The sequence below is a fragment of the Erithacus rubecula genome (genome assembly GCF_903797595.1).
Source record: "Erithacus rubecula genome assembly, chromosome: 1".
In the NCBI taxonomy this organism is placed as follows: Eukaryota; Metazoa; Chordata; class Aves; order Passeriformes; family Muscicapidae; genus Erithacus; species Erithacus rubecula.
This window is the reverse complement of record NC_136658.1, coordinates 107,935,791-107,946,520: the sequence shown is the minus strand read 5'-3', so window position 1 is coordinate 107,946,520 and position 10,730 is coordinate 107,935,791. Positions and strand designations below refer to the sequence as shown.

The 10,730-nt window shown below is 44.5% G+C and overlaps 1 protein-coding gene across 1 annotated transcript; it reads right to left on the bottom strand.

Annotated features, from left to right (window-relative positions):
• Window positions 1–1,681: 1,681 nt before the first annotated feature.
• Window positions 1,682–5,162, bottom strand: LOC306807922 (trefoil factor 1-like). The gene is made up of 4 exons (XM_079317968.1): window positions 5,033–5,162; window positions 3,968–4,114; window positions 2,494–2,643; window positions 1,682–1,870 (listed from the first exon to the last, which is right to left on the bottom strand). Exons 1-4 carry the CDS (start codon window positions 5,112–5,114, stop codon window positions 1,863–1,865), a joined length of 387 nt encoding a protein of 128 aa, XP_079174094.1. The 5' UTR covers window positions 5,115–5,162; the 3' UTR covers window positions 1,682–1,862.
• Window positions 5,163–10,730: the final 5,568 nt, after the last annotated feature.

The following is a 10,730-nucleotide window of genomic DNA, read 5'->3' as shown; positions in this document are numbered from 1 at the left end:
AGTGATGATGGCACATCCTTAGGTAATAATAATTATTAGTGCTGTGAGCAACTAACTCTGATTTATAACTCTGAGTGTCTGGAGCAGCTGCATGAGCCAGTGGTGGCTTAGCTCTTGGGAATTTGTGGTTAGTTTAGCTTGGGAATTTGTGGTTAGCAGTTTGTGGTTTTTGCAGGTGAGGATGCTGAGGGCACTGGGTCTGTTCAGCCTGGAGGAGACTGAGGGGAGACCTCAGAGCAGTCACAGTGAGGGGCAGAGGGGCAGGCACTGCTCTCTGCTCTGTGGGGACAGTGACAGGACTGAGGGAATGGCCTGAAGCTCTGTCAGGGCAGGTTTAGGTTGGATATTAGAAAAAGGTTCTTACCCCAGAGGGTGGCTGGGCTCTGAACAGGCTCCCCAGGACAGGGGTCACAGCACCAGCCTGGGAGAGCTCAAGGAGTGTTTGAACAGGGATTCTTGGGGCTTGGGCTCCAATTCAAGTTGGACTTGATTTTTGTGGGTCCCTCCCAGCTCATCATTTTCTGTGATTCTTGGAAACACCTCCAAAGACCTTTAGCACACTGCTCAGTTTATTGCTCCTGTTGCAATTGGTATCTGACCATATCAAATCATATTATTGAGCCTGTTGCAAGTAGTTTATGACTAACTAATTTTTTAGCTGGATAAACTTACTCATCACTACAGTTTACAGGGATAAATCAAACCTCCAAGGTGGCATGTCAAGGAGGAAGATTTTTACAGTGGGGGCAATGAAAGACTGCAACAGGCTGCTCAGAGAAAGGAAAAATCCCTGAAAAAGCTCAAGAACACCTTGGGCAGGGCTAGGAGCAATGTGATCAATGTCCTTGCTCACTGCAGGGGGGCTGGATTAGATGGTGTTAAGGTCCCTCCAAATAAACCATTTTATAATTCTGTGTCTCCATCTTTCTCTCTCCTTGCAGCAGAGCCCTGTACAGCTGCTCTCCCCACTGAGCCCTGAGCGCAGTTTGCTGCTGCAGCAGCCTCAGGTTCCCCATTTTATTCCCAGTACAGCTCTTAGAGGCTCTTTCTTCCCTGGGCTATTCCCTGGGCTCTTTCCTGAGCTCTCACCCAGCTGAAGCAGGGAAGCACTCGAGCTGTGCTGAGCATTAAAGACACCAGGAGCTTCTCCTGTGCCTGCTGAGACACAGCAGCTCCATCTCAGGTTTAGGCCAGGGCTGGGAGAGCCTGTGTGCTGCTTTTAATGTTTTACATTCATTTCCTGAGCTTGTGGTGAGCACCAGAGAAGGGAGATGCAGAGAGCAGGAGGTGTTTGAGTAAAACCAGCTCCATTATCAACTATCAAAGGTACCCTTCCCTATGTCTCAAAGGGGAAAAAAAAAGCCCAAACACACAGCTAAATCAATATAAAGGCAAGCTCTGAATATTCCCAGCATTCAGAAGGATGGGTGGCCCATGTGATGCCAGCTAAGAAATTCAAGCAGAACTTGCAAGTGTGAAGTGTAACCAACACAAAAAGCTGAGTGCTGTGTTCCTTTTGGGAGCACTAGTGCCTGCTCCCTCATCAGCAGGCTGCTGACATGCCAAATTTCCTGGGACATGGAGAAATACACAGTTTTAAAATAAAGACAACAAAAAATAAAACTCTCACAAGTTGTGTAGTACTTCTTTTATTACAGTGAAAACCTGTGTGGTGCTAGCCTACTGAGAGAATAAAAGCTACCAGTAACTTTTCATCAGAAAGGAGTCAATCCCAGATAAAAAAAAAAAACAGCCTAGAAATCCTGGCTGTTGCAAAATACAAAGTCTGAGTTGGAACCTCTGTCTGTTGTTCCATTGGAGTAGATCCAAAGATTGCAAAGTTCTTGGTGGAAGTTTCTCCTTTAACAAGCTGGGGAGGTAAAGAGGAGAAGCAGTTTAAGGGACATGTTTTCTCCATAAATCACACAAAATGCCCGGAAATGTTTTGCCTCAATGCAGGACATGCAAAAGGCAATTTTTTTAGCCATCTCCACCAACCCCCATATGTAGATGTGTTTCCCATCTATGATCCAGATGAGTAAAACCAAATTATGGTGGAATGTAGGTAATACAGAACACAGTGTGGCTGAGGCTATTGGTGGTTTAATATGCTGAAAGGTCAATCCTAACTAAAACAAAGTTAGCTAAATTACAGAAACTTCTGTAGGTATCATTCCACATTTCCAAAGCAAAGCATTTTATCTCTCATGCTGATAAGGTGGATGTGAGCTGGGTGGCTGCACCTCTGCTGTGGGATTAGCTGGGAGCTAATTTACCTGAGCCCAGACTATGACACTGCCCACGAATCCTGGGCTCACATGCATCAGCAACACCCCACTCTCTGTACAATAAGCATTTTTTTAGGGTTTAACCACCTTTTTCTGCTCACACCTTTAGGATTCTCTGGCCAGCACAGCCCACCAAGGAGCAGGGACAGTGCCAGGAGCTGTGGGGCACCCCAGGGACACGGGGGACACCTCCTGGGGACATTACCTTCCTCCATATTGCGGTGGTAGAAGCACCAGGGGACCCCAGCAGGGTGTGCCCTGAAGCAGCAGCCTTTCCTTGTGCACTCCCAGGGCTTGATGCCAGGGTGGCCACAGTTTATCCTGTGGTAGGGATCGCTGGGACACACTTTCTTCACTGTGTAAAGCAAAAAAAAAACAAAACAAAGGAAGGACGATGTGTTACTTGGTGCTCCATCTGCCTGGTGATGTATTTCACAAATAAAAGGCAGCAGGCAAAGGTGAGGTCACTGGGAAGATGTGATGGCTTCTCTGAAGCAATTTCAGCCAGCAGATTTACCCAAATCCTCACCCAGCCTCCCAGGCAAAACCAAATTCCAAAGGGTGATGAAATGCTGCTGTGCCCCAGGGATGAGAGGAGGCAAAATTGACCCCTGGGAGTGTCTGGCAGCAGCCCATCTTTACCTTTCCTAAATCCAGCAATGGGTGCAAAGTGCTGTGTCTCCTGTGCTGGTAACACACACTGGATTCAGACCAGGTATGTCCATGGCCTGACCCCATGCCAGCCCCAGAGCAGCCTGGCTAACACAGGGAGCAGCACCCAGCCCTCTCTGCATGCCAGCTTAAGCTACAGAAAGGAAAAAAGTCTTTAGGAGGAAAAAAACTAAAAAAACCCCTAAAATCCCAAGTAAAGAGGTTATATCACCCTGCTTGAATACTTCAGTTTTCCTCTCATTGAGCAGTTCTGCTCAGAAAAGTAATTCTATGAAAATGACACCCCAGGTTGCTGCTGCAGGTTTTTCAAGGTTTGCAAGAATTTCAAATAGTGCTCAAAAGCAAAACTGTATTTTCTGACTGTAATTCCCTGTTGTCTAATCTCAATTTTCATCAGGTTCTTCTGTTGGGTAGCATTGCCTTTGCACCCTCATTTTCTTACATGTCACCTGTGCAGCTGCTGAGACTGCCCTGGAGTTCTCCTAAGGAGGAGTTGTGCTGTCAGCCCAGCAAATGTAGCTTACACTGAGTTAATGAATGCAGCTAATTGCACTCCATTACTTAACACAGTTATGTAAAGTACACAGCTAATCCTAGAAAGACCAGGAGAGCAGCTGTTATCCTCTCTGAGAAAATAATGGTAAAAAATAGAAGCAGGATGCTGACAGATGTCAAACAAGTATCCACACAGCAAACCCCTTAAATAAGTGCTGAGTATCCCTTGCTCTACCCACGGACAAGACCACAAATGACACTGAAATCTAAGTAATCAGCACAGGTTGTTTGATAACTAGAAGCTGAAGGAAGAGGAAATATATTGTGTGAAGAGGATGAGGAAGAGGTCTGATGATTAACAAGGCTTGACTGCATTTTACACCACTGGTCTCCTAACAGAGTTTAGTGCCCACTTTTCTTGCCTAAGAAGAAAAGCAGAACTGCTCCCTGGTTGTACACATCTCTGGATAATCAAACACGAGGAAAATCAATGTTTCTGGTAGAGATATTACCTTTCTTTGGTTTAGGATTGTAGCACCAGGGGACGCTGGGGACTGAAGCGTTGAAGCAGCACCCAATTTTCTTGCACTCTGCTGCTGAGATCCCCGGGTAGCCACAGTTTGTCCTCTCCCTGGGAACCACTTTACACTGGCATTTTGCTGTTCAGGACAGAAGGAGCAAGTCCCAGGGTGTCAGTTTGCACACTTGTTATGGAAGGGTGTTCATCAAATGCTCATTGGGAACAATACTGTTTGCCTAAATGCTTTCCATCTTTTCCCTGCTAAGACCACAACCTGAGTGGTTTAAAAGTTGTTTTTTAAACCTCTACCAGTTTTGGTCAGGGCTGTACATCCCACTTGGAGAGTTTGTGGTCTCACTTGCAGCCAAGCCAGCCCAGCACAGTGGGGTTTGTGGGCTTCAAATTGACCACACCAAATGGGAATTCCCAAGAACTTCAAATATTATGCTATTAAATGTTTGCAGGTTTGCCCATTTCATGTGAAGAGAAAAAGATTAAGGATCCAGTGGATATTCAACAGGTGTCAAGACACAAAATCTTTTCATTCTTGACAGATGAATATAAAATACAGAATGATGTGCAAACAGCTGCAGCTTTTAACATTTTAAGTCATTTGCACAGTCAGCCACAACCAAGAAATTCTGGAGTTCTCCTCCAGCTGTCATTGAGTTACTTGCTTTCCACTTCTGACTTGCCTTTAAATGAGGAGGCAGATGGACTCCTTTACAACTGTGTTCACATGGCAAAGCAGCACAAACCAAATGTCAGAATAAAATTTAGACAAAGCTGGCTCCCGCTCCAGCCCTGGTCCTGTTCTAGCGACCTCCTCTGCCTTTGCAGAGGGTTCCTGGTTATTCCACCAACACAGGAGTTCAGCTGCAGCCTTTCAATTTTTGCTATACATCTCTCTGATAAAAATTAAAAAGTAGGCTCCACTTGGGGAAGAAATAGCAGCACAGAGAGCCATTTTCTGTTAAAGCTGACAGGATCTGGCTGCAGGCGGTGGGATGAGGGTCCCACACGTACCTGGAAGGCAACAGCACATGGATGTACTTACTTGGAGGTGCAACTCCCTCTGCCAGGGTGCTGAGGGCTATGATGAGGGTGATGGAGAGTGCACAGACCACCTTCAGATCCATGGCTCTGGCAAGAGGAGAGGTGCTGCTTTCCCTGGAACCCGCGGGTTTTATGCGCTGCTCGTGTTTGCCCAGCGAGGTCTGATAACATTGTTCCATCTGAAGCTTCACCCACAAGGTTGGGTTTTCTTTTGTTTGGTTAGGAAGTGTTGCCATGCATATTTTGATATCCCAGAGATAAATTTCTGGGCTCCCTGAGCTATTGATCACATATCTGTTACGTGCCTATAGATACATGTCTATTACGTGATCCCATAATCTGTCAAATGGATGATGCTGGATGCCTTGGGGTGCCACAGGCTCTGGCTCTGAGTGCCAGACTTCACTGTGCTCTGATCTCATTGCCTTTAGAGTATTTTAGACAGCCAGTTTTATTTTCCAGTTTTATTTTTTATCACTTTTCTAAAAGTGTATCTTTTCTGCCTTGATTTTTCCCTGGCCTTAAGGTTTTGGTTTTGCTTACTCTGAAACAGGAAAGGGAGAAGGGCTGGAGCTATGATACCTCCAATCTTCAGGAGACCACTGTGCACCTGAAAAAATACATAAACACAGAAAGTGGAAGGTGTGACTGAGCACATGAGGCCACTGTTGGTTTCCACAAGGGCCTTTAGGAAAAGAAGGTAAGATCAGGAAAAAAAAAACAAACCCCAAAAGCCCAAGGGCATAAAGACAAGAGACAAGAGAAGGAATTAAGAGTTTCTGTAAGGTCTCAGCCTGCCCAACAGGTGCTGTGCTCATCCAGGCATCAGTCCTGAGTGTCCCAGTTTTATTTTGGAGTTGCTGCCCTGTGCAAGGTCCTGTTCCAGGGGTGCCAAAAGAGGGGCTGTCCCCACCCCCTCTGCCTGATCCCCAAAGAAGAGCAGCACTTCCCAACCCATCCAACACCACCTGCATGTGTTTTGCCAAAACCAAACTTCTGAAGCACCATGCTTGACCTAGTAATTTCCTGATTGCTTTTCTCCTGGTTTCTTCCAGGCAGCTTTTTGGGACAACAGGCCTTGGGACTTGGACTGCTAAAGGTTTAAATATTTCTTTTGGACAATCTTCTACCAATTACTGTAACATTACTTAATTTCCAGCTACTTGTGAACTCTTAAAGACCATCAGAGCAGTGCCAGGGAGGAGGGAGAAGCAGTGGGATGGTGGAACCACCTCTGCACCCTCCCCACAGGAGGCAGCTGCAGGGCAGGCAGGGCAGGCTGCAGCCCCTTGGGTGCCCTGCAACATCACCTTCCCTATGGAAAACACCAGGCAACCCTTCCTGTTCACCACCAAAATAAAGAGAGTCAATGCACATTTTGGATTTCTGACAGAACTGTGTCTTCTTGCTTTAGTTTGTACATTAATTTGTTTTGTGCATCTTTCCATTACAAAGCTGAAAGGGAGAACTTTTAGCTTCTATGGTTGTGTTTTGGAGGAAGTTTATTTTTTGAGAAGTATTTCCAAAAAAGTGGGAGGGATTTTTCTCTACAAGGGAAATAAAAAAAAAAGGTTCTTTTTCCTAAAGGTTGACTTATTCAATACTTTATGGACTGTATTTACATCCATCCCTATCTAAGACACAGGTAGCATTTCTCATTGTCAGTCACAATCTATAAATCAGATAATTTGTGCTATCCATGGCACAAGACACCAGGCTGCAGGCAGAGGAGGGCTGTGCTCCATCACTCAGCAGCTCGCATCACACTTCCCACCTCCATCCCAAAGGGAAAACATTGGACTAAAAACTGTAAAATCCCATTTTCCCTTTATATGCAAAGTTCCACCACGATGCCTGTGCAGAGAATTCCCTGGTAGTTTTTCCAGCAGGGAGATGGGCAGTGAGTGTGGCTGCAGTGAGCACCAGAGGAGAGCAGAGACCCCCAGGGGGACCGCGCTGCTTTTGGACCTCCGTGGAACTCTCAGTACATTATCAGCCCATCGTGTGAGTCAGCTGAAACTGCAGATAAGGTCTGTGCTCCTGCTCCTTTCTGGACATTAATTAAGCCCTTATCTGCTGGCTGTCACCTCTTGGGCCCGATCCCAGCTGCGGGCACAAAGGCAAATCTCCCCCCCAAGCTCTCTCTGCGGAAAGAGCGTTTGATTGGCATCTCAGAGCAAACACAGAGCAAGAAATGAGCTGCCTGCTCCCTGCCAGGGGATTACTTAAAGATCTTTAATATGTTTATATAGCAAAGCCTTGAAAATTATCTGGGGTTTCCCTGTAAATGTGTTTCCTTCTTTGAGGCCGGCACCTACCTGAAGCTTTTGGTAACTCTGGGGAGGATCTCGGGCTCTGCAAGTGCCCGTGGCCAGAAGGGGCTTGGAGGGCTCCTTCCTCCTCCCTAAGGCCCACTGATGTCTTTAGAGACTCCCTGGAACAGAGTGAAAGGAATAAAACAGGTATTTATTAAATACCTTTATTCAAAGGATTCACCTTGGGCAGTGCAAGAGCCCGGCCATGGCTGCACCCAAGTCGGATGACGGGTCACGAGTTTTTATACTATTATAAGTTTAAACACTTTTATAAGTTTTGGTCCATTTCCATTTGAAGTTCATTGTCCAATTCCAGCTCCAGGTTCTGCAGTCCCACCCTCCCAGATTCTCTCCTCCATTTGCTGTTTGCACTTTTTGGGGCTGAAGCTGCAGCGTGTCCTTGGCTTTGGGGCTGGACAAGGATTGTTTTGTGTGACTGAGCTGGGAGGAGAACTTGTAACACTTTATATGAAGTTCAAAGTCACACACCAATGCAGTATAGAATCTAGAAAATACAAAAGCTAAAACTGAAGGTATCACTGTGTCCTCCCCCTGGTCCCTTTTAGCTGTTCTCAATTCCTTCCCAGCAAGGACAAGGAGAAATCACCACGACTATTGTTGGATGTTGCTGTGGTTTGGTGGCAGCCTGCAACTCTTCATTCTCCTAACCCAGAACTTCTGAAGGATAAGGGTATTTTTTTTATATCTCTTTTCACTTAAAATAACCAGCAGACAGCACAACTTTGATTTTCATCCTAAAGGGAGTATTGTAGAAGGGAATTTCCTATTGTGGTAACTGTTAGTTTGAATGCTGACATGAAGAAATCTGTCACTGGGCAACATCACTGCTTTTGAGCCCACAAAGTAAATCCCAAGTTTTAAGTGCTCTCTAAAATAAATCATCATAACAGAGAAAAAAAATCAGTGACAAAGGAGAGGGGTTTGTGCAATTTGCTCCTTCCAGCTGTGCAAAACACAGAAAAGTACAAGCTGAAATTCCTCAAACCAATATCTGTCTGTCTACCAGATAACACTGAGGGGTCAAAAAATCAAACAGATAAAACCTTACATCTTAATTTTGAAAATGGACAGTTCAAAATAACCCCTGAGATCCATGGCTTTGATAAAGATCCCTACCACAAATGCATTAATGCAGTTGTCAAAATCAACTTGAACTTTGTGAGTTCAAACTTCCTTCAGGGAATTGTATCAAATAATATGTCATTTCTACAAACCACAGACAGTGCTGGAAGACGACTTTTGTCACATTTCTGTGGCAAATATCCTTGCCCAAGGTGAAAAAAAAGATTTAATTACTGAAGTTAATCAAATGTGTAACTCAGAGCTGAGTCAGATCTAAAAGCCTGAATTTCAGCATCCAATGCACCACAAAAAAGGTTTGACTGTGACTGCACAGCCCAGTTTAGAAATACAGATCTGAGCCAGTAATTTTCCCTAATGCTTCTGGGATCTCCAAGCAGTCCATGATCTCAGCATTGCCATCATTTTTTGTGAGCACCCAAATAACCCCAGAAAATCCTCATTGTTCCTGAAATGAGGTGGGGACCAGCCTGTGGAGAGGAGGACACACTGGCTGGAGCCAGCAAAGCAGGGAAATATGCATTTTGTTTCTTTTCTGGACCCAATCAGATTTATAGTAACCCAGAGAAGGGAAGAAACTCCTGAGAAATGCAGATTTGACTCAAGATGTGGCCACTGAAAGGTCTTGTTGTGATAATGGTTGGGATGCATTCCAGTTTACCATGCCACAGGCCATGAGTGAGCACAAATCCTGACTTATTACTGTCTAAAAAGGGGAAAACAAATCAAGAAGACTTATGAAATTGAGCTTAAAGGAAGAGTAAAATGTGTGAAATGTTGACAAACAGCAGGGTGCTATTGAAGGACACAATAGGAAAAACTCAATAAATATTTACCATTGAACAAAAAATATGAAAAGGATGTCCTCAGGCTCACATATAGACCCAGAATAATTAAATGAGAGAGTAAAGGAAACTACTAGAAGAACAATGACCTTTTCTGTTTTCCAAGTAAAATAAATAAAATAAAAAATATACTGCAGGAAAATAAATTCACAAAGAGGTAAACAAATAATTTCTTTTCAGACAGGAGACAAAGGTCAGCAATCACAGGGGAAAGGAGAGGATTTTTGCTCAACATACTCATGATCAGGAAAGCTTGGTGAATAATGAAGTGATGAGTATGCTGATGATTCACAATTATTTTTCATATTTTTTAAAAAAGTGCAGCTAGCTGAACAGTTGTGGAAATATCTTACAAGATTGACTGGGTGATAAATGGCAAATGAAATAAAAAGTAAAGTGCACAGAGGAAGAGTAACCTAAGTATATAATCACCAAGATGGGCTGCAAATGAGCTACTGTCACTCACACAGCTCCCCATCACTGTGGATGTGCCAGCTGAATATTCAAAGTGAAAAAAAAGGCAAATTGCTTTCAGTAGTTATTAGGAAAGGAGTACAAATGAGAAAACACAATTCTGGTATGTGCCCAGTCCCTCTGTGACATTCTGGCTGCCCTGAGCTAAAAGGGTGATAGTGTAATAGGAAAGATGCTGAGAAAAGCCCTGTGGCTCATGAGAGCAATGAGTTATAGAAAAATGTTTTGAAGAGTGTAGGGATCTTAGAAACTCAGTTGTCACAGGACAGATGGGGAAATTTTCTCCTGGATAAAAGCAGGGCAACAAGCAGTGGGCAGGATGGTTCCTGAGAGGGTTCCTGAAGAGTTCTGCTGGGACCTTTGCAGCTTAACAGGCTCACAAAGCAGCTGAAAGAGGAGGTAAAACCTGCTGGTGACACAGAATTTCTGTGGCAGTAGAAATATGAGGTAGTTGCTCTGATGGATTGTGCAAAAATGTAATGACTGCAGAGCTGGATGGCATGTGAGTCTGGAAATATGAGTTATGCACACGTGGGAAAGGAGCAATCCCACCTTTTCAGTGACAATGAAGGACCCTGAGCTGACCTCTCAGTTATGCTGAGAGCAGTGTGAGGATGACAGGAGCAGATGGAGGATAACAGAGTTTGGTGAAAACACCAGCTCAGTGCTTAGCAACTGTGAGAAAAGCAAATGACAGTTCTTAGGCAAGGAATAGAGAATCACAGAATTACAAAGTCTTTCCATTTTATAAACCCACTGTGTGACTACTTTTTCATGCTGTATTCTCAATCTCCAGCCTGTAAAAGGTCCCATGGTGGGGACAGCAGTGTGAGGCAGCATCCACACCAGGAATATTTATGTATTTATGTATTTAGGTACACCAGGTCTCTCCAGATCCTTACACATCACAGGAGGCACAGCTCATGGTCTCCTCTAACATAAAAGTCTCAGTGGTACATGAGCA

Excerpts from the sequence above, each read along its gene's own strand:
- LOC306807922 (XM_079317968.1), bottom strand. The coding sequence starts at position 5,114 with ATGGATCTGAAGGTGGTCTGTGCACTCTCCATCACCCTCATCATAGCC. Across the intron at positions 4,115-5,032 it reads AGAGGGAGTTGCACCTCCAA|CAAAATGCCAGTGTAAAGTG; the intron begins GTAAGTACATCC and ends TGTCCTGAACAG. Across the intron at positions 2,644-3,967 it reads CAATCCTAAACCAAAGAAAG|TGAAGAAAGTGTGTCCCAGC; the intron begins GTAATATCTCTA and ends TGCTTTACACAG.